Source organism: Lithobates pipiens, unplaced genomic scaffold (assembly GCF_037356315.1).
Source record: "Lithobates pipiens isolate NorthernLeopardFrog02 unplaced genomic scaffold, aLitPip1_a1.2 Scaffold_1, whole genome shotgun sequence".
Classification (NCBI taxonomy): domain Eukaryota; kingdom Metazoa; phylum Chordata; class Amphibia; order Anura; family Ranidae; genus Lithobates; species Lithobates pipiens.
In genome coordinates this window covers 58,641,353-58,665,592 of record NW_027507685.1, presented here as the reverse complement: position 1 = coordinate 58,665,592, position 24,240 = coordinate 58,641,353, and the positions used below count along the sequence as shown (strand labels likewise).

Below are 24,240 nucleotides of genomic sequence, written 5' to 3'. Positions count from 1 at the left end.
CCTCATATTATATGGTTTTGGTAAATCTGAAGGAAAAAATCAGCAGAAAATCTGATAGTCTGTATGGGGCTTTAGTGAGCTGAATACACATGGAGGTTTAGGCCCCGTACACACGATCCGAAAATCGTACGGAAAATACCGCTTTCGAAGCGATCGTACGATAATCGGATCGTTAGTACAGAGCTTTCGAGAGCCGATTAGGACAGTTCATCCGATATTATTCTTTCGGACATGCACAGAATTTTTTTTCGGACGATGCCAGATCGTACGATTTTCGTTTAATCAGTACAGCTATCGTTCGAAAATGCAATACAAATGCATTACAACACATGACATCACTTCCGAATTTTTTTTCTGTCGTGCGGGAATTTTCGTGACTTTAGTAAACTCATCAGATTCGATCTGAGATTAGCATGCAATAAAAAACGGACGATCATTCGTCCGATAATCTCATCGTGTGCATGGGGCAATAGACTTTTGGTTTTACCTGTGGGGTTCGTGCACTTTTTACTAAAACGGAGAGTAAAAAATCTTATGGAGCTCTCCATAGAATTCAATCAGCTTCCATTTTTTGTTGTCAAAGCTTAAATGGACAAGTTGAAGTTAAAAGCTGATTGCCTACATGCACAGCTGCACCAGATTCCATGTGCACCAGTTTTAGTAAATCAACCCCAATGTGTTCCCACATAAAAAAATAGGAAAACTCAAAAAATTGTTGAGCTGCTCAAAGCAATAAAAAACAATAATCAAATATAAAAATAATACCAAAAATATATCATACTGTATGTGAGCTGAATACACATGGAGGATGATTTAATAAAACAGAAGTGTGCAGAATCTGGCTCAGAACAAAGCCAATCAGCTTCTAACTTTAGCTTGTTCCATTAAGTTTTGACAAAAATAAATTAACCCCATTGTGTGTTTGCTGCAGCTTAAAGTTTTTTTTGTGTTGTTTTTTTTTTTACTTATCTTGTTGATTTTGAGGTTAGCGAACACACAGGGGTTTTTATTTACATTATGTTCCAGAATCTACAGCCTCTCCCCTGAACCCCCCTCCCTGTGACAGTGGGCGGGGGATCTTCTGCCTGCACTCACTGTCACAATTTGAAAACAGCAAGCCCATGCGGGGCTCATCCCACACTGCCGCATCATTCAATCACGGTTTCCTGTGAATGAATGCCTATAAGTACCATCAGCCATTGTGGCTGATGGCTTGCAGTTCTCAGTGAACTACAAGGGCAATGGTGAGCTTTCTTGTAGTCCTTGATGTTCCAGCTTTCTGGTAACTGCCTGCACATATGAGGTATGAGCAGACAGCTATGCTGAGAGTCTGCAGGAGCCCGAGATTGCACCCCTGATCGTGAGTGCACTGCTGTGCAGGCTCCTTTGAAAATTTTTTAAAATGCAATGCAATAAATGCACATTTTTTTACCTGCAAAAACATGTGCATGTATTTATTTTTTAAGGTGAATGTATCCTTTAATTCACAGCAGTACAATCTCTGCGGAGCTCAAACCTCACTGTTTAAGCAACTGATGATATTGCAGCTCCACTCATTTTTCTCTTTTCTTTACTCCAAAGAATTCAAATATGGCCCTACAAGGCATAAAAATTATAATTTGTTTTTCTGCTACCCCTAATCTCCCTCCCCCACACAATGGTCAACAACTGCCTTATGTTAAATGCAGCACTACCATTTGAGATTTAAGACCAGGCATTTCCTGTGGTGGAGTGAAAACTGTATCCCATTTGTACTCCTGTGGTGTCACCCTGTTACATGAATCATTGATGGATCTAGGGATGGTCCATTGTTGTTTCTATCAGGAAGCTGGTCCAGGGCACAGATGTGCAGTCAATGCTAGGCGAGTGCATGCAGACAAGAAATAGCTGAAAGAGGCTGCAGGAAACCAGTAGCATTGGGATGAAAAATAAATTGTGTATGATACATAACATTTTAGCTAATTAAATGTCGTGCAATTAGGGGGGTTTACACCTACTTTAAACTATAGTAATACCATTCTGTTCCAACAGAAACAATATTACATCGTTATGTTTTATAAATATTTTATTTGTGGACACTCACCTTTTCTTCCTGACTATATAAAGCATTGCAATCACAAAGAAACCCAATAGAACTGCAGCTAAAACACTAAAACAGTAGATCCACTTCATGTTAGATATCTCAGGTATTGGCGACGACTCTGAAATGAGAAAAATATTTCATTATGTATTTATCAGGGCAAACCTAAAGAAAACTCTAACTACAGCAGTGCCGGGACAAGATCATCCAGTACCCAGGAAGAAGTTTGCAAACTGCGTTCCCCTCCCCACCACCATCACTATTCTAATAAACCCCCACCAATGCCCCCCCTTCCCCCGTGGAGGAGAGATTGGGGCCAATGTATGTAATGTGGAGTTTAAAATAGATGCACAAATATGGGTCTAACAGTGGCAAAGACCAAAATGTCCCTGCATCAGTGGTATCACTAAAAATAAAAAATGGCCTTTCATTTGTGGTGCAATGAAAGGAAAAAAATGCTGCAGTGTCACTATCAGTTTAAGGGGGGGCTGATTGGCAACTATTTCGGTGGATTTGAGAAGCTGGGATCTGAAGGTGCATGGAACTAAAAGACTGTAATGGGGCTCTGAGGTTGGGTTCACACTAGTTTGATGCCAGACATCGGATGTAATTTGCACTGCATTGCTGTACACATCACATGCGATGTCTGTGCGATGTGAATTCAACCATACAGTTTGTATGACTGAAATTGCATTGTATTCTCACCAAAATAGTGCAGGACCCTTTTTTTGGTCCGCACTGGATTTGCATCACATGGGTGTTCACAATTATGCGATCCGATTCCTGCACCATTTGACAGTTCGCACTGCGATCTGTGAACCAATCTGGGGGTGTCAATAACTTAACATTGACACCCCCAGTGGTTCGTAGATGTCAGTGTGAATCAGTCTGCGATGCGGAAACCGGCACTGAATTTTTAGGGTTTCCTGCATCACACCAGTGTGAACCGGGACTGAGGGAGGAAGGGACCTGAAAGGGCTTGATACCATGTGTGTCTATCATTGCTGCTGTTTGACTGGGTAATGGGCGAGGGGGTAATATTACTGCGTAATCAGTTTGCTTGAACAGGTTTGTGAATTAGATGTGGTGCAGGTTTGCAGCAAATTTGCACCGCTACTATTATGAACTAGCCCCTAGGTGATAACATTTGAATTATAAATAGAAAAAAAAGTGGAATCTGGGATAAGGAAAGAGTGAAAACATGAAGGAGGTGGGATAGTAAGGGCCTGTTCAGCATGTCTGCATTGTATCGCCTCTGGGCTTCATTGCACTGGAAATGGGGCACAAATAAACAATTGTATTCTATATATGCCATTGCAGTGACTGGCTTTTCCAGTGTGAAAATAAGCCAGTTACTGCAGTAGAGTGAATGAGCCCCTGCAGTCTTAATAAAAAGCAGAGTAAATAGCTGCAGAGAATGGGCTAGGTGAATGATGGTCACAGGATAGTTCCAGAATAGGAAAAGCTAAAAAGTAAGCTGTAATGGAAAGGATGCCTATAGCATGTCCAGCGCTGAGATCGGGAGGCTGCAGTGAGGGTTTGCTGTGGGGAGAGCAGAGATCATAAGAAAAACAGAAGAGATAAGGTGAATGAGGAGGTGGGCAGGAAGATCAGTGTAAGGAACACTGCGCTCAGGGCAAGTGCCTTCTCTGCCCACTACCAGCACTGAACTACAGTATATTATTATAGCACTGGTATTCTACAAATAATTTAAGAATCTTACTCTGCAAACAGATATAGACAAAAGAGGCAAAGGGCCTTTCAGCAGAGATAGCTTGTTTAGGGGCTGGTTTGTGAAGTCTAGAGCAAACCAAGGTGAAAGGGAAGCTGAGATATTGTAACCAACCATCATGGTTACATAGGCCCCGGTAAAAAAAAAAAAAATGCAATCATTTATAGGTAGGATCAATGGTCTAAATTAGTATACCACTTTTGGTTGGTAAAAAGTCCAGAAAAAAACAGATCCATACATTGGAGCAAAAAGAGTATGAGTAGCAATGATGGGCAAAGGGATTTGGTTTCAAATGAGGGACAGTCCCTCCAAATAAGAGACCACTGGAAGCTATGATATTTGCTGCCGAAAAAGAAGGAAGGTAGCATGATTGACTCCAAATACTTGAGAAATTAAATAATATCCAATAATTTCTTGTAGTGCTGAACCTCTTTATCTTCTATATAATGTGTATGTACACAATCCTTTAAAGTAAAATTTGTTGTCCAGGATACATTGGAACAGGATACAAACACTTTTCAGGTTAGTCTACGAGGCAGATGATTAAAGCTGTTTTCACCGCCGTGCGCAATATTTTATTGACTGAATTCCCAGCAATGGTGTTTAAATAGTATAAGCCAGCTGAGATCTTCTCACGGTAACATTTTATGATCTAGCACTGTTTTTAGTACTTAGCTGACATGTCATAAAAATAACATAAATTAGCAAATGTGTTAAAGCCCAATTCCAGCAAAAAACATTATTATTTTAGAGTTTTATAGAACAGAAAAGGATTAGAGCACCTGACAACTATTTTTCAGTTCTATGTCTCTATTTTAAATATAAAGTGAGGTGTCTCACCAGCACACTAACATATTTGCCAATTGCCATAAAAAAAATATTTTCTGTAGTCACGTAACAGAAAAAGGTAATGTTTTGGGAGTGATGGTCACTTTTTCCCTGATGAAGAGGTCCACTTGAGGCCCAAAACATTGCATCTTTCTGTTATATGACTCCAGTAAATACTTCCAATGGTAATTATGTTAATGTCCAGGCGACATACCTCACTTTGCATTGCTCTGCTAAGAACCGCACCATCTATCTATGTCTTTACAGCATCTACCATTTTAGGAGGTCTGTATGAGTTATGGAATGCACTCATCTACAATTTGCTTGTAAATCCCATTTGAAAAACTTCTCCTCACTTCCTGTCTATTTGATGTGTTGAAAACAGAAGTTGAGGGAGAAACTATTTATAATATTCTTTTTGCATGTATTCAACCTGCTTTGCCTACCCCATTTTCTTCTGACAATGTAATTACAGTTTACACATTACCTTCCCAACAGCTTTCGGAGCTCCAATCACTCCAATATCCATCATCTGCACAGTATCTGTTTGTTTTGCCACGGATACGGACACAGAATCCAGGCAATGGCGCAGACATGTTAAAGCTATGAGTGGACTCTCTCTGTTCTGCAATTGTCTAGAAAGGAAGAAGATCAATTACATTTAAATTTAAGTATTAAAAACAATTGAAAGGTCCTCTGGTTGATTCAAAGATTTATTCTAATAACCAATCCGATCTCAATTTACAGCTGACAGACCAGACAGTTAGAGCCCTTGTAAAAAGAATATAAATAAAAAGGACTTTAGAGGTCAGGTCAAAGCCAAGCAACATTTCAAATTTGTGTATATTTTTATGAGTTCTGAAAACAATGGCTGGGGTGGGGCTTCTTTACACTTGCTTCAACACATGGAAGCGATTACCACTTCAACTTGCGTTTTTAATGTGTTTTAAAGCTTCTACAATGCTTAAATTATGCTTTAATGGTGCTTTTTTTAACGCGTTAATGAAGCTTGGCAGATGCCCTGAGTGTGTGTTGATATCTCATAGACTTTTATGGAGGTTTTGTCATAGGGCAATGCAACGCCAAAGCACCTGCATTGTAGTGCAGCACAACCCATGGCAATACACGATCTACAAAATTTCAATTTTTTTTAACATTCTGTGTTTTGACAGCCCCTTACAAATGAAAAGGCTACTTTAACATAAATCTAATCCATTCTGTATTGGTCGGGGTTTAGTAAAGTACATTCTGTAAAATGAAAAAAGAAGTATAGCCAAACCTTATTTGGCCATGCTTCTCCCATGAGTCACAGGAGTGCACTTAGCTCTGCACTCTTGTGACTTGGGATGAGCCGAACACCCCCTGGTTCGGTTCGCACCAGAACTTGCGAACGACCCCCGCGTTCGGTACGAACGTTAGAACCCCATTGAAGTCTATGGGACTCGAACGTTCGAATTGGAAAGTGCTAATTTTAACGGCTAATATGCAAGATAGTGTCCTAAAAAGGGTTTGGCGACCTGCCTCCTGCCTCAGGGGACATGGGTCACTGCAAAAAAAAGTTTGAAAAACTACCGTTTTGGTGGGAGTACTGATTTTAATGACGATTAAAGTGAAAAAAAAGTGAAATATTCCTTTAAATATGGTGCCTGGTGGGTGTCTGTAGTATGCCTGTGAAGTGCCACGTGTTTCCCGTGTTTAGAACAGTCCCTGCACAAAATGACATTAAGCGGAAATAACACCATTTAAAACTGCTTGCGGTTTTAATGTTATATCTGGTTCCTGCAATATGGTTGAAAATCATTCAGAAAAATGGCATGGGTAGCCCTCCCTGCCCATTACCAGCCTATTTGGGTCTTGTACGCATATTAAGGGGAACCCTGTACCCATATTAAAAAAAGGAAATGCGTGTGGCCCCCAGGCCCTATATACTCAGAACAGCAGTATACAGGCGGTGCAAACAAGACTGGGACTGTGTAGGTTTGTTGTGTTAAGTTGAATCTGTTTGTAATTTTCAACTGGTACATTTTTAAAGTGTAGCTCCAGTCAAAAAAAATATTTTTAAGCTTTTTGGAAAACATAGGGAAGGGTTATCACCCCTGTATAATTTGTTTTGTCGTCCATCTTTTTTCATCTCACTTGCTGTTGTCTCCTTCCGTTTGCAAGTAGGAGATGTTTGTAAGTTGGATGTTTGAAAGTAGGGGCCTGCCCTATATGCTCTGCAGAAATGGCGGAACAAGGTGTTGGTTTTGCAACAACATTGTAAGCCCTCAAAGTGACTCTTGGTGGGCGCTGGAGCGCCCTGCTGTGAACGATTATATCAAGAATTGTAATTACATGCCATTGTTGAACAGTGGTAGAAAAATTGACCTTTGGTGGTTGTGGTGCTGGTGCCACAACACTATAAGTCCTCACAGTTACTCTGGGTGGGCACAGGAAGGGGCCCTCCTGTGAAATATTATATCAAGAATTGTAATTACATGTCCCTGTTAAACAGGGGCAGAAAAATTGGGCCTTAGGCACTGGTGCCATCACACTGCAACCTCTGCCATACACTCTAGTTTTTTTGCAGGAATTAGCCCTGCTGCAAAGCATTGCATCAAAAATTGTACTTAAACGCCCCTGTTAAACAGGGGCAGAAAAATTGGGCCTTAGGCACTGGTGCCATCACACTGCAACCTCTGCCATACACTCTAGTTTTTTTGCAGGAATTAGCCCTGCTGCAAAGCATTGCATCAAAAATTGTACTTAAACGCCCCTGTTAAACAGGGGCAGAAAAATTGGGCCTTAGGCACTGGTGCCATCACACTGCAACCTCTGCCATACACTCTAGTTTTATTGCAGGAATTAGCCCTGCTGCAAAGCATTGCATCAAAAATTGTACTTAAACGCCCCTGTTAAACAGGGGCAGAAAAATTGGGCCTTAGGCACTGGTGCCATCACACTGCAACCTCTGCCATACACTCTAGTTTTTTTGCAGGAATTAGCCCTGCTGCAAAGCATTGCATCAAAAATTTTACTTAAACGCCCCTGTTAAACAGGGGCAGGAAAATTGGGCCTTAGGCACTGGTGCCATCACACTGCAACCTCTGCCATACACTCTAGTTTTTTTGCAGGAATTAGCCCTGCTGCAAAGCATTGCATCAAAAATTGTACTTAAACGCCCCTGTTAAACAGGGGCAGAAAAATTGGGCCTTAGGCACTGGTGCCATCACACTGCAACCTCTGCCATACACTCTAGTTTTTTTTCAGGAATTAGCCCTGCTGCAAAGCATTGCATCAAAAATTGTACTTAAACGCCCCTGTTAAACAGGGGCAGAAAAATTGGGCTGCTGGCATCACCCAGAACCAAAAATGTTCTTCCAACATATCAGCGGAGGAGGAAGAGGATAGACAATCAACATAACAGGACAGTCACTCAGCATCAGCATAGGCAGTCTTGAAGGGATGTGGTATTTCAAAAAAAATTATTCGGTTACATCAGCTTCAGGTGCTTGGTAGCTGTGGGTGATCCAAGACTGATGCATCTTGATGAAGGTCAGTCGATCAACTGATTCGGTGGACAGGCGCACCCTGTGATCGGTAACAAAGCCACCAGCAGCACTGAAGGTGCGTTCCGAAAGAACGCTGGATGCAGGACAGGCCAGTAGCTCAATTGCATACTGTGCAAGCTCTGGCCAGTGATCCATCCTCAAGACCCAGTAAGCCAGAGGATTTTCAGTGGGAAAGGTGTCCAAGTCTGACCTTGCCCCTAGGTATTCCTGCACCATGTAAATTAGACGCTGGCGATGGGTGCTGGAACCAATCATACCTTGGGGCTGCGGACTAAAAAATTGTCTGAAAGCATCAGTCAGACGGCCACCTTCTCCACCGCTCCTTCTGACTGATGCCTCAGCAACACGTTGTCCAGGACCAGGAGTTTGTGACCTCCCAGTCTCTGGGAACGCGTTGCACAGAGCTTTCTGCAAGGCCTCCCGGAGATGTCTCATCCTCTGCTCCCTCTGCGATGGCAAGATAAGGTCGGCAACCTTACCCTTGTACCGTGGATCAAGGAGAGTGGCCAGCCAGTAATGGTCCCTCTCCTTGATCCGAAGAATACGAGGATCCTTCCGCAGGCTTTGCAGGATCAGGGAGGCCATGCAGCGTAGGTTAGCTGAGGCATTCGGTCCGGAGTCCTCTGGGTCACTAAGGACAACATGATCCGCAGCTACCTCCTCCCAGCCACGTACAAGTCCACGTGTTTCTTGGGACTGTAAATCATCCCTATAAGACTGCTGCTGCTGATGCTGAGTGCCAGCCTCCACCTCCATGCTGACACAATCATCCTCCTCCTCCTCCTCACCCTCTTCCTGTGTGATGGGTGGCACAGCAGGAACACTGTCTGGATAAAGGGGGCCTTGAGAGGCAAGGAAGTCCTCCTCTTCCTGCCTCTGTTCTGCCTCAAGTGCCCTGTCCATTATTCCACGCAGCGTATGCTCCAAGAGGTGGACAAGAGGTATAGTGTCACTGATGCATGCACTGTCACTGCTCACCATCCTTGTGGCCTCCTCAAACGGTGACAGGACAGTGCATGCATCCCTGATCATGCCCCACTGGCGTGGTGAGAAAAAACCAAGCTCTCCTGACCCTGTCCTGGTGCCGTAGTCGCACAGGTACTCATTGATGGCCCTCTGCTGCGTGTGCAGCCGCTGCAGCATGGCCATTGTTGAGTTCCATCTGGTGGGCATGTCACATATAAGGCGGTTCTTGGGCAGGTTCAACTCCTTTTGGAGCTCAGCCAGCCGAGCACAGGCATTAAATGATCGGCGGAAATGCACACAGACTCTCCTGGCCTGTTTCAGGACATCCTGTAAGCCGGGGTACCTGCCCAAGAACCGCTGCACCACCAGGTTAAGGACGTGAGCTACACAGGGCACATGGGTCAGTTGTCCCTGTCGGAGGGCGGAGAGGAGGTTGGTGCCATTGTCGCAAACCACCATTCCTGGCTTAAGCTGGCGTGGCGTCAACCACCTCTCGGCCTGCCCCTGCAGAGCTGACAAAACATCCGCCCCAGTGTGGCTCCTGTCCCCCAAACAAACCAGCGCAAGCACGGCATGGCATCGTTTTGCCTGCGTACTTGCGTAGCCCCTGCAACGCCTACGGAGCACCGCTGGTTCTGAGGACAGAGCACTGGAAGAGGCCATGGAGGAAGAAGAAGAGGAGGGGGTGGAGGAGAGAGGTGTGTCACAACCAATAGTAGCATTTTGGAGGCGTGGTGGCGGAACAACCTCCAATACTACTGCACCTTGTCCTGCATCCTTCCCAGCAGCCAGAAGAGTGACCCAATGGGCCGTGAAAGACAGGTAACGTCCCTGTCCATGCCTGCTGGACCATGAGTCAGCGGTAATATGCACCTTACCGCTGACCGCCCTGTGCAGCGAGGCAAGGACATTGCCTTCCACATGCCGGTAGAGAGCCGGAATTGCCTTCCGTGAGAAAAAGTGGCGTTTGGGGACCTGCCACTGAGGAACCGCACATTGTACAAACTCACGGAAGGGGGCCGAGTCTACCAACTGAAAAGGCAGCAGTTGAAGTGCTAGCAATTTAGCCAAGCTAGCATTCAACCGCTGGGCATGTGGATGGCTGGGAGTAAATTTCTTCCGCCGGTCCAGCAGCTGGGGCAGGGACATTTGTCTGCTATAATCGGACGTGGATGTACCACTAGCAGAGTTCCCGGAAGCACTTGGCTGTGACACACCTAATTCTACACCTTCATTCCTCTCAGAGCAGGTTTCAGAGAGGACTGAAGGTCTAGTGGGGTTGGAGATGCCAGCTGATGAGGAGCAAGGAGAGGTCCGCTTTGTTCTTTGGTGTGGGTCTTTGAGGTATGCTTGCCAACGAGCTGCATGGCAGGTCAACATATGTCTGGTCAAACATGTGGTGCCCAAGCGGCTGATGTTTTGGCCACGTGAGATACGCTTGAGACATATGTTGCAAATAGCAGCGGTGCGATCTGATGCACTCGTCTCAAAAAAGGCCCACACCAAAGAACTTTTAGAATAACGCGCAGAGGAAGCGCTCTGCGCAGAGGAAGCGCTCTGCGCAGGCGGAGCTCTGCGGTGTGATTCAGTCGGTGTGCTGCCCCTAAGCGTGCCCCCGGAGGGCATCCTGCCTCGTTGGACATGTGCCTCCTCCTCCTCCTCCTCCTCCTCCTCCTCCCTCCTTCCAGGCACCCACGTGGAGTCAGTGCCCTCATCATCCCCTCCCTCTTCATCGCTGTAGCAAACCTGGCAGTATGCTGCAGCTTGTGGAACATGACTGCCAGATTGCTGTCCTTCTTGAGCATCCCCTCTCTCTGTGCTCACGCTACTGCCTTCCTCTAGCTGAGTGTCATCATCAGAGCCCACCAAACACTGGGCATCCTCCTGGAGCATGTACCCAACACTGTGCTCAAAGAGTTCAGGAGACTCCTCAGGAGGACGTGGTGGGTCTAGGGAAGGAGTCACTGATGATGACATTGAGAGGAGGGACGACGATGTGTTGGCAGCTGCTTTTCTACTACCCTGAGACTGGGTGAGAGAGGATGAGGAGGATGAAGAGGGCTTGGTCATCCACTCTACCAAGTCGTTGGCATGTTGCGGTTCAACATGTCCAGCTGCAGAAAAGAAGGACAAGCATGTCCCATGGCCACGTGCTGATGACAATGCACCGCGTCCACGACCAGCACTGTTGTCTCTAGACACAGAGCCTGCTTGCCCTCTTTTATCGGCTCGCGCCTGTCTGCCTCTCCTTGCTGGCCTTCCAGACATGGTAATGGCCTGAAGGGAGTTGGGTAAAACAGTAGTTGGGTAGTTTATATTGTGCTGGAGGCACACAACACCCACTAACTCCTGCAGATGCCTTTTTTATAGAACAGCATAGTTAAAGGGGTATATACAGATGTATACTGTGCTGTGCTGGAAGCACACACAACTTCCAATAACTCCAGCAGATGCCAATCGGGCCCAAATAGAGAACAGCTATGTAGGTGGATAATAGCGGTATGTACTGGGTACAGAGCAGGCACACAGCACGCACTATCTCCTGAGTGACACTACTGACTGCAAGCTCTATTGTTAAAGATGGACCACTAGCTATATAGGTGAGGTGAATATCACGGTGTATACTGCGGTCAGGGCACGCAGACAATAACAAGAAAACAGCAGAGTTAAAGGGGTATATACAGATGTATACTGTGCTGTGCTGGAAGCACACACAACTTCCAATAACTCCAGCAGATGCCAATCGGGCCCAAATAGAGAACAGCTATGTAGGTGGATAATAGCGGTATGTACTGGGTACAGAGCAGGCACACAGCACGCACTATCTCCTGAGTGACACTGCTGACTGCAAGCTCTATTGTTAAAGATGGACCACTAGCTATATAGGTGAGGTGAATATCACGGTGTATACTGCGGTCAGGGCACGCAGACAATAACAAGAAAACAGCAGAGTTAAAGGGGTATATACAGATGTATACTGTGCTGTGCTGGAAGCACACACAACTTCCAATAACTCCAGCAGATGTCAATCGGGCCCAAATAGAGAACAGCTATGTAGGTGGATAATAGCGGTATGTACTGGGTACAGAGCAGGCACACAGCACGCACTATCTCCTGAGTGACACTACTGACTGCAAGCTCTATTGTTAAAGATGGACCACTAGCTATATAGGTGAGGTGAATATCACGGTGTATACTGCGGTCAGGGCACGCAGACAATAACAAGAAAACAGCAGAGTTAAAGGGGTATATACAGATGTATACTGTGCTGTGCTGGAAGCACACACAACTTCCAATAACTCCAGCAGATGTCAATCGGGCCCAAATAGAGAACAGCTATGTAGGTGGATAATAGCGGTATGTACTGGGTACAGAGCAGGCACACAGCACGCACTATCTCCTGAGTGACACTGCTGACTGCAAGCTCTATTGTTAAAGATGGACCACTAGCTATATAGGTGAGGTGAATATCACGGTGTATACTGCGGTCAGGGCACGCAGACAATAACAAGAAAACAGCAGAGTTAAAGGGGTATATACAGATGTATACTGTGCTGTGCTGGAGGCACACACAACTTCCAATAACTCCAGCAAATGACAATCGGGCTCAAATAGAGAACAGCTTTGTAGGTGTATATAGTGGTATGTACTGGGTACAGAGCATGCAGACAGCACGCACTAACACTACTGACTGCAAGCTCTATTATTAAAGCTAGATCACTAGCTATATAGGTGAGGTGAATATAGTGGTGTATACTGCGGTCAGGGCACAGACAGTAACCACTACACAAGAGCAAAATAGTAAATCAGCCAAAAACGATTGGTGTGTAACTGTGTTGAAGGTACACAGAACACCCACTGCTTCAGATGCTAACAAACACTACACGAGGCCGCCTGAAAGGCAGCTTTATATAGTGTGGGGCGTGCACTACACAGTCTGAGCTATGATTGGCCACAGGCAGGATGCCTGTGGCCAACCATTGCTCTCCTCGCTACTGGCGCTGCGATTGGCCAAGCATGCGGGGTCACAGTGCATGCTTGGCCAATCGTGAGACAGCAATGCATTGCGCCATCGCAGTGCATTGTGGGCCACACGAATTTTGCCGCGAACGGCCGAAACGTTCGGAATTCGGCGAACGCACGAACGACCGATGTTCGAGTCGAACATGCGTTCAACTCGAACACGAAGCTCATCCCTACTTGTGACCCAGATTTAGCTGACAGCAAGCTAAAGTCTGCTGTCGGCTGACATCACAGATCTGGTCCAGGCTGGGTAGGGATCCTGACAATAGGGATCTGCCAAGAAGCTTGAGCTGCAGTTGGCTAAGCTTCTTAGTGCTTGGTTTTATAAAACTCCTAAACATTACAAAAACATTTCTAACAAACCTTTAATAAATCATATGATAAAAAGTAGAAGGATCTTCAGAACATGTAAGAAATTAAATATGGAAATAAGGTTGAAAGAAAATACATATCTAAAAAGAAAAAGAAATGTATAGAATACAAACCTTCCAAGCGTCCATTTGGTCTTTATACTCAATTTCATATTCTAAACAACGTGCAGGAATTTTGCCATTGGGTGGGGTCCAATCTAATGTGAATTCATCAACCTGACTTTTGCTGATATTTACATCTTCTGGAGGACCAGGTTTACCTATTACATTAATAAAAATGTGATTTTGTTTAAATTCCACACTACATTTACTTTAGTTCCCAAAGTAAACTATTCTTATGGACATTTGTGCTAAGAAAACCAGATAAGACAGCTCAAATTTTTGTTCAAGCTAAGCTCAACTATGCGGCTCGGTGAGCATAAATTGAGAGTTTCCAGATTTTTGCAAATGATAAATGGCCAAATCAGATTTGTGGAAATCACTCTGCTCATCCCTAGTAACCACATATACAGTATTTCCTACTACATAGCCAGATGACATTTAGAGATTTTTTTCTTTTAATATATAGTAGGTAGAAAGAACAGTATTACAACCTTGCAAACACTGGTTTCAGAAATCTCAGTGTCCTATATAGGGTAGGCCTTATTAAGACTATCATAATCTATATAAAAACTGGTCAGTTGTGGGAACGGGCTTGACAAATTTAAGATTTATAGATTTTCTTTAAAATTGGTATGTGGCAGTGCATACCATTTCAAAATGAAATAATCAGGGTGTTCTGATGTCTCACCTATATTTTGAAGCTGGAAAGTAAAGTAGGAAGGTCTGATTGGATCCATGCCAGGGATTCCAGTGACACAAACAAAGAAATTGGAGAATAACTGAAGTTCCTGTCTTCCAAATGTACATCCAGTGTTTTTTCCATTTGTTTTCGAGTAGTGATCGCAGGTCTTTTTCTCAGACATCCCCTCTTGCCTTTCAAAAGAAAGAATAAAATAATTTACTGAATCCATTCACATAGCAATTGCTTTTTGAATCAAGGTGGCTTGATTTTAACAGGTTTTGAGAAGACTACAGTTGGGCTTTAAGTTTAATGGGCTCATATGTGTAAATAAATTTACCTTGTTTGCCAGCAAAAGTATGTATAATGTTCTAGACCAGTGGTCTCCAAACTACAGCTTGTAGGCTGGATACAGCCCTTTGCTTGCCTTTATATGACCCTTGGGGCACTATTCCTCCCACAGATATCAGGCAATCTTTCTTCCACTGACACCAAAAGTGAGGCAAAATTCCTCCCACTGACTCCAGAGATAAGACACTATTCCTTCCACTGACAGCAGTGAAGGGGCACTGTTTCTCCTACAGACACAAAAGATAGGGCACTATTCCTTCTCCTGATATCAACAACGGGGCAATACTAATTGCAAGATTGCTGGTCAAATAGCATAGAACCTGGTTTCTGCTACATACGGCTCCGTAGGATCACAGAGACAAGAAGACTAATATATTGCTGCACAACTCCCATTACAATTAATAAAAGGATTTTCTTATACATATTTTTATATATTATTTTTTTTATAATGCCTATGTTATTTACTCTGTTGTTATGAATGGCTGCATGTGCTTCTGGGTTGTAATTTTTTTTCCAGTCATGTGTATTAATTCTCATGTGATGTTTTATTGTACAAAAGCAGTACACATTACACAAAAATCATAGGTTCTGTTCAGTAACTAGAAAAAAATTGCAGTATGCTCCTTAAGTACTTTTCTTTTGGAAGGTCTGAATTGACTCTTAAAATTTGTGTACACACTATATAAAAATAATTATTCCGAAAACGGAATTTTCCCTTCAATTTTCATATAATGTCTAGGCCCTATTAGTGATGGCCAAATCTGTTGCAGGGTAGATTTACCATTCCATAGATATGGTTATACACAGTTAGGACCAACATTTGCCAACTTAAGCCAAATATGACATTTAAAACTCCATCAAAAAAATGTTTTGTTCCCACTTGGCCACAGTAGAGGAGACAATGCTAACTGACAGGGCTACCTGAGCTTTTGTATAATCACCAAAAAACATTCTGTTTTTAGGAACATATCTGCATATGGCAAGAACCAGTTATGATTTACAAATTAAAGTTATTCTTATTCATTTTAATTAACTGAAAATAACCTTCCACTAATCTATCTCTACTGAAAAATGAATGTAATGATTTGGCATGGGTTAGGGTTATGCACTTTTTATGCTCTATCTTAGCTCGTGAACTAACATACCTAAAAAAACTGTCACCTTTATTTTCATAGATTACATTACTTGATGTTGAGAAGGTGAGCTTCCTTAAATGCAGTGGAGCGGATCTATTATGCATAAATTGTACAAAATATAAAATAGTAATCTACATATTCAATCCATTATCATTACCATGATTTAACTCATTGTATCTTCTTAAATGGAATTGTATATGTATAGTAGTCAATTAAACAAATAATGTAGCTGACTAAATTAATTGTTCAGACATTCCCTGACAGAGATCCCTTGGGAGAAATTTCCTCTAATTTCCTGTTGTGCCTCCAGGACAGGAAGTAAAAGGGAATCTCCACAGTCTGATGCAGACAGTCAATAAATTGATAAGGGTTTAAACCAGGGATATGCAATTAGCGGACCTCCAGCTGTTGCAAAACTACAAGTCCCATCATGCCTCTGCCTCTGGGTGTTATGCTTGTGGCTGTCAGAGTCTTGCTATGCCTCATGGGATTTGTAGTTCTGCAACAGCTGGAGGTCCGCTAATTGCATATCCCTGGTTTAAACCCTTCAATACTGTATCCTTAAAAAAAAACTGTTGGCTTCACATACACTTTAAACCCAAAATTGCAAGAAGGAGCAAGTCGTGTAAAAGCAAATACAGTGAGGTTCAGTCAGGTGAGGTTCTGTAAATAAAGAATACAAACCAGTATTGTAACTCGTAATTGCCATTGCTGAGTTTTCCAGCTTTCCACTCACATCTTAATGTTTCAAAATTGTAATAGATGCAGTAAAAGCCTTTAACGCTTGATTCAGGATCACCTGCAAAGGTTAACAAGGTGACTCTCAATTTGCATGGTCTTAAGTATAGGTGAAAACTTTATTAAAAACTACATTTCAGACAAAACTTTTTTCTAGTTTTGGATAGGAATGTATAGGACATCTGTCTGGTTAAAATGGCTGGTTGTGATTCCATTGCAGAGATTTACATTACTTTTTGTCACTGTGACAGCAAGTAACTCGGTAGATGGGGTTCACCGGGACACAAAAACACATAAGCAAATTAAGCCTTAAGCCCCACACACACTATTAGATTTTCTGCTGATTTTTTCCTTCAGGGTTACCAAAACCATATAATATGAGGTCAGACCTTAGGAGTTTTAATTTGTCATTTATCCAGCAACTGTCAAAAAAGAATTATATAAAACTAATAATGAACCCAATGAAATAATATTTGGCTCATAAATAAAAGTAATCCAAGTGTATGCAGAGACAAAACTTTTTTTGTATTGTTTTGTTTTGGATAGAGAAGGGATTGGATAGAGAAGACATGGGCGTGAACCCCTACATATTTACTTTTGCAGTTTGTGTCCTATAACTTTCTGTTATAGGACAGAAGGCACCACATAAGACACCACAGGAAATTAGAGGAAATCTACAAAGTGAGAGTTTTTTTCCCTCTAGGACAGTTGTCAACAGTTGGTCCCATTGGAAGTGTTCCCCTCACCTTTTGTTTTGGTGACAGATGTAATGTTTTTAATTTACCATCATTGTCAATAACAGACAATGGTCACCAGGACAAATAGGATGAAACTACACAAAGGTGATACAGACAGAAATGTTGGGGATTTAGAAACATAGGGAAAAACCATGACAAACACATCTGAACATCTAGATAATCTAAACTATTTATGATGCAGTATATTAAAGAAACTGAGCTGAGCAAAAGCACCTACCCTGTTTTCCCGAAAATAAGACCTAGCGTGATTGTCAGTGATGGCTGCAATATAAGCCCTACCCCACCTAAAATTAAGCCCTAGTTAAAGTCCTTGTATGTCTTATTTTCAGGGTAGGGCTTATTTTCAGGGAAACAAATAGGGCTTATTTGGGGGGTAGGGCTTATATTGCAGCCATCACCGGTCTTATTTTCGGGGAAACAGGGTAGTTATTTGAAACCAATTTGCCCTCTTTTTTGCATAGGTTTTGAATAACACTATCTGCTCTGATCTGTTTCTGCAGCCTTATTTTTTATAGATTACTCATATTTAGAATCACATTACAAAATGGCAAATTGCTACTTCTGAATAGGCACAGGCTATAATTTAGCTAGTAAAGAGTATAGGCTAATTCAAACTATGTGCAGTAACTGGTGTGTGTCCCATACTGGAACCAGACAGTGCAAGAGCACAAAGAAAATAATAGTTTTCCTGATTGTGTATGTCACACCAAATGATGCATGCTGCATTTTCCCACAGCACACTGGATGACACCACATGTCTCGGCACTGCAGCTGCATTGAAGTGCACATCACAGAACGTTGCTCACTTGCAGCTGCCTGCACACTAAAATGCAGCCTTTAACATACAAGTAGTGTGAACAAACCCTATGGGGTTGATTTACTAAAGGCTTATAGACTATGCACTTTGCAAAGCGCAGTTGCACTCTGCAAGAGCGGTTGCTCCAGAGCTCAGTAAATAAGCAAAAGCTCTGCTGACTTCCACCATCCAATCATATGCAAGCAAAAATGCTGTTGTTTTATTTTCCTTGCACGTGATTAGGTATTCTTTGCAAAGTTAAGCTTTATCTCATTTATTAAGCTCTGGAGCAAATGCAACTGCAAAGAGCAACCGCACAGTCTATTAGCCTTTAGTAAATCAACCCCTATGTGTTTAACTTGATCTCATTCATTCTATACTGTTGTAAAGCATTATTAAAGAAGAATTCAAGGCCAAAGCCCCCCCTGCACATTACACAGACCAAAGCCCCCCCCCCCCCTGCACATTACACAGACCAAAGCCCCCCCCCCCTGCACATTGCACTGACCAAAGCCCCCCCCTGCACATTACACTGACCAATGCCCCCCCCCTGCACATTACACTGACCAATGCCCCCCCCCCCTGCACATTACACAGACCAAAGCCCCCCTGCATATTACACAGACCAAAGCCCCCACCCGCACATTGCACAGATCCCCTCCACACATTACACAGACACCCCCACCCAATCCCTACCCCCCCCCCCCCCGTTGATAAAAGAAAGAGATATCAGCGTATAACATGCAGAAACTGTTTGTCCTCTTTTTTCAGGGGAAAAAAGTGCATATTATACGCCGTTAACCACTTCAGCCTTTTTTTACTTTTTGCTATAATAAATATCCCCCAAAATATATAAAAAAATATATTTTTTTGCTCAGTTTAGGCCAATATGTATTCTTCTACATATTTTTGGTAATAAAAAATATAATAATAGCGATAATAATAATAATAATAAGCGATTATTGATTGGTTTGCGCAAAAGTTATAGCATTTACAAAATAGGGGATAGTTTTGTGGCATTTTTATTTATTTCTTTTTTTTAAATGGCGGCGATCAGCATTTTTTATTGTGACTGCGACATTATGCAGGACACATCTGACATTTTTGACACATTTTTTGGGACCATTGTTATTTATACAGCAATCGGTGCTATACAAATGCACTGATTCCTGTGTAAATGACACTGGCAGTGAAGGGGTTAACCAGGGGGTGGCAGTGTAGGGGTTAACTGTGTCCTAGGGACGTGTTGCTATCTGTGGGGGGCGTGGCTGTGTTTTACAGATCACTGATCTCTGTTCTAATCACAGGGAGCAGAGATCAGTGTCACTGTTGCTAGGCAGAACAGGGAGATGCTTGTTTACTTTAGCATCTCCCTGTTCTTCCTCTCCGTGAGGCGATCGCAGGTATCCCTGCGCCGATCAAGTCTGCAGGACCCGCGACCAGACTCACGGAGCCTCCCACGGGCACGCATGCTTGCCCCCGCCGCCTCTTAAAGGGCAATGTACAGGAATGCGATTTTGGCAGTACGTGCCCTTCTACCAACGTATATCGGTGTGAGGCAGTCGGGAAGCGGTTAAATACAGTAATTAAATTGCTCCAGCTTGTATATATACTATGCCTATTGGGCGGCACAGCGGTGTAGTGGTTAGCACTCTCACCTAGCAGCAAGAAGGTCACTGGTTCAAATCCCAACCATGACACTACCTGCCTGGAGTTTGCATGTTCTCCCTGTGCCTGCATGGGTTTCCTCTGGGTACTCCGGTTTCCTCCCACAATCCAAAGACATGCAGGTAGGTTAATTGGCTTCTGTCCAAAATCGGCCCTAGCATATGAATGGGGACCTTGGATTGTGGACTCCTTGAGGATAGGGACTGATGTGGGTGTAGCAATGTACAGGGAAAGGGACCATTGTAGACACTCACTCAGGTTGAACTGGATGGACTGGTGTCTTTATTCAACCTAACTAACTATGAAACTATACCTGATTTATGCCCATGAAAGCTGGAAATCAATGTAGTAGACACTGCTAGTCAAGTAATCTCCACTTGCTTACAGGGCCTGTGCTGAACCACTCAGCGTTCTCTGATTGGACAAGATAAAAAAAGGCAGGGCAGTGATGTCATGCTCTCTACCTCGTCCATTTAGAGAATGCTTTACATTTATTCAGAGAATGCAAAGTTTTCTCTGAAGGGCGCCCATGCTGAGCAGCCAACCTCCTGTGTTTAGAATGCAGCAAGTTAGGAGATCAGCTCAGGACTTGACAGCAAGTGGAGATCACTGGAATAATAGTGACTACTTTAGTGATTTCCAGCCTGCAAGGGCATTGCCCAGGTACGGCATATACATTGTTACATTGATCCAAGTTGACAAAACTGTTAAAAAAAATAAAAAAAAATAACATACCTGTATTTCATTTTTAATAATGTATCGTGTTTGTGAAATGTTGTTGATGATAATGTAATTTCAGTTTTTTTCCAGGCTGGGGTATGGGTGTGTTTGGCGTAAACAGATTATGTCCTTCTCACAGGGGGGTCTTTTTGTGGGATGTAAAACCATGGCCAAAAGTTTTGAGACACAAATATTAGTTTTCACAAAGTCTGCTGTTTCAGTGTTTTTAAATATTTTTGGCAGATGTTACTATGGCATACTGAAATATAATTACAAGCATTTCATAAGTGTCAAAGGCTTTTATTGACAATTACATTAAGTTTATGCAAGAGTCAATATTTGCAGTGTTGACACTTCTTTTTTAAAACCTCTGGCATGAAATTCATCCTGGCATGCTGTTAATCAACTTCTAGGTCACATCCTGACTGGTGGCAGCCCATTCTTGCATAATCAATGCTTGGAGTTTGTCAGAATTTGTGGGGTTTTTTTGTTCACCCCCTTCTTGAGGATCAACCACAAGTTCCCATTGGGATTAAGGTTTAGGGAGTTTCCTAGGGGCCCCAAAATATTGATGTTTTGTTCCCCAAGCCACTTAGTTATCACTTCTGCCTTGTGGCAAGGTGCTCCATCATGCTGGAAAAGGCATTGTTTGTCACCAAATTGTTCTTGGATGGTTGGGAGAAGTTGCTCTCGGAGGATGTTTTAGTACCATTCTTTATTCATAGCTGTGTTCTTAGGCAAAATTGTGAGTGAGCCCACTCCCTTGGCTGAGAAGCAACCCCACACATGAATGGTTTCAGGGTGCTTTACTGTTGGCATGACACAGGACTGATTCTATCGCTCACCTTTTCTTCTCCGGAAAAGTTATTTTCTGGATGCCCCAAACAATTGGAAAGGGGATTCATTAGAGAAAATTACTTTACCCTAGCCCTCAGAAGTCCAATCCCTGTACTTTTGCAGAATATCAGTCTGTCCCTGATGTTTTTGTTGATGAGAAGGGGCTTCTTTGCTGCCCTTCTTGACACCAGGCCATCCTCAAAAAGTCTTCACCTTACTGTACGTGCAGATGCACTTACACCAGGGGCGGATTGACCATTCGGCACTCGGGCACTGCCCAAGGGCCCAATGCCACTAAGGGGCCCCATCAGGGTTGCCAGCCTCAATAAAACCAGGGACAGTATGTAAAAATCAGTGTTTTTAAAAAAAATCCCAAGATTATAGCTGCCCCTCCTCTCCAGTACCTTTTCAGTGTGTGTATGTGTATTCTGTGTGTGTGTACATTGTGAGTCTGTGTGTGTATACCATGTGGCCCCATAATCTATTGCCCAGGGGCCCCATAATCTTCTCCTATCGCCCGGGGGCCCCATAATCTCCTATTGCCCGGGGGCCCCACGAGTTGTCAGTCCACCCCTGACTTACACCTACCTGCTGCCATTCCTGAGCAAGCTCTGCACTGGTGGTGCCCCAATCCCACAGCTAAATCAGCTGTAGGAGATGGTCCTGGCACTTAATGGACTTCCTTGGGTGCCCTAAAGCCTACTTCACAAATGAGGGGAATGTTTTTTTATGAGATTAAGTTAATTTTCATGGCAAAGAGGGACTTTGCAATCAACTGCAATTCATCTGATCACTCTTCATAATATTCTGGAGTATATGTAAATTGTCATCATAAAAACTGAGGCAGTAGACTTCATGAAAATGAATATTTGTGGCATTCTCATGACTAGAAAATGACAGTGCACAGGGCTGAGGTGGTGCAGCATTAGACATGCTTTATGCTGACTGATTTGATTCTGGGGACAACACAGATGAAAAATGTGTTTTGAGATCCTCAGCTGAGTTTTTGCGAATACATTTGGATTTTGTGGTCTGGAATCTCACTCCTGTTTCTTGAGCCTTGATGGTTTGCAAGCACTGTATAATTCATTGTTTTTGCAGCACAATTTTCATACAATTCTCATGTCCAGAATCACATTATAAAATGGCACAGTGCTACTTCTGGCCACCAGAGGGGATCATTTAGCTAGCAAAGAACATATGAATCACTGTATCTATGCTGCACTGCCTCTGATTCCCTTTACCTATTCATTGTACATTCATCACTTCAAATGTTACCTACATGTTTGCACAAAAGGCTTATAACAATATGGTAGCATCAAGAATTCAAATTTCCTTATTTAGGTGCAGCACTAATCACTTTATCACCATTAAGAAATATTCACATGCGCACTAATTTGGTACTCTTTTCCTAAATTCTAACATTTTCTTACAATTTCTAGCAGCTGACCTGGGCACTTAAAGCGTGAGTAAACTCCGTTGGTCACTTTATCTGCAGGATTATAATAAAGCTCACTGGTAGGCACAATGAATATTTGCACCATTTAGGAGATATTCACAAATTCTGCAGCTGGTGACGATACTGGTGCATGCGTAACTCGCTCTGAATTAAGGGGACACTGAATGTGCCATCAAACCAAAGAGCGGTGCCGCGATCATGACTTCTGTGCACATGCTAATAAAACAGCTGGAGCTTGCGTACCTGGAAGGTAGACTGAGTGAAGATGGAATCCCTGGCAGAGGTGATAGTGCACCTCTGGAGGGCTCCATTTTATGTGTAAGTCTGTCATATTATGCTAGTATGTGGTGCATACTAGCACATTATGTCATTTATTTGCAGGGGGGCAGGTACTTTTTTTTTAAGACTTAAATAGCACTTTACTCTGGCCAGCGGGCTGAGTGAAAAAAACTGATTCCTCCATCTGCACAAATGAGGTGGATGAATGAATCCCTGTAGTGCTGATCAAGGAAACTTTCATATTCCCATGACAAAAGTTGATTTAATAATCAACTTTTGTTGAGCAGGGATAGCCACTCATAGATCAGCAGCCACTCCTGTGGTGATGTAGTGGGTATAGTTAGAGCCCCTTTTTATACCAGCTGTGGGTGGGACCCAGGGTAGTTGGGGGTATGTGAACAGGACACCCCTGACCAGCATGATCTAGGCCAGTGAACTTAGAGAGAGAGAGCCCCCTGCAGGGCTTGCAGGGCTGAATCACTGAAACAGAAACCTTGCCACCCCTGGCCTTCGTCTAGCAGCTGCTGTGGCTTGGTTTAGGATAGCCTGAGGGTCTGTGTGAAGAGCACCCTTTGAGTGAGAGGGAGGTACACTCTATGGCAAAACATCTGAGATAAGAATCTTATATTGTCGGGGAAGATGGCTGTAATGGTTTTGTGACATTGTGAGTTCTTCACTTGAGGGGTTTCTGTTCACTAAGTCATGTAATGAAGGAATAGTGCTCCACACATTAGACTTCTGCTCAGTGAGTCATATTAATAGACGCTAAGCTGTAAAGTGGCTGTTTACAAGAGATGTACTAAACCACTGATTGAGTTGCCTAGTAAAGCATTTAAAATGCAACTGGAATGGAGATTCATTTATTACAGGTAGCAGGCCTGTGGCTGGAAAAATGGTGGAGGTGAGCCTCAGGCCAATAGGAAAAGTGCGACACAATGTGGTGGAGTATCTCCTAAACAGTAGGTAGGTGACTATCCCTGCCAAGAAGTGGGCGGGGTCTGGAGTCAACATGGCAGCAACCAGCATCTAATTGCTCTAATCAGAATACTAGATTTTTATGATAATATTTCCTTTAATTGGAATTTCTTGCGATCTCTTCTGAAATTACATTTCAGTTTTATCATGTGATATTTTATAAACTGGTTTTATTCAATAAAAAAAATGTA

The 24,240-nt window shown here is 43.1% G+C and overlaps 1 protein-coding gene across 1 annotated transcript in view; it reads right to left on the bottom strand.

The window, feature by feature from the left end:
* The window catches only part of LOC143924518 (interleukin-13 receptor subunit alpha-2-like), a 67,278-nt gene that overhangs the window by 2,396 nt on the left and 40,642 nt on the right, over nucleotides 1-24,240 (bottom strand). The window contains exons 5-9 of the mRNA XM_077448902.1: nucleotides 16,504-16,618; nucleotides 14,342-14,526; nucleotides 13,666-13,811; nucleotides 5,128-5,275; nucleotides 2,084-2,201 (exon numbers count right to left, since the gene is read on the bottom strand). Coding sequence (XP_077305028.1) covers nucleotides 2,084-2,201; nucleotides 5,128-5,275; nucleotides 13,666-13,811; nucleotides 14,342-14,526; nucleotides 16,504-16,618 — 712 coding nt within the window. The remainder of the gene's footprint in view (nucleotides 1-2,083; nucleotides 2,202-5,127; nucleotides 5,276-13,665; nucleotides 13,812-14,341; nucleotides 14,527-16,503; nucleotides 16,619-24,240) is intronic.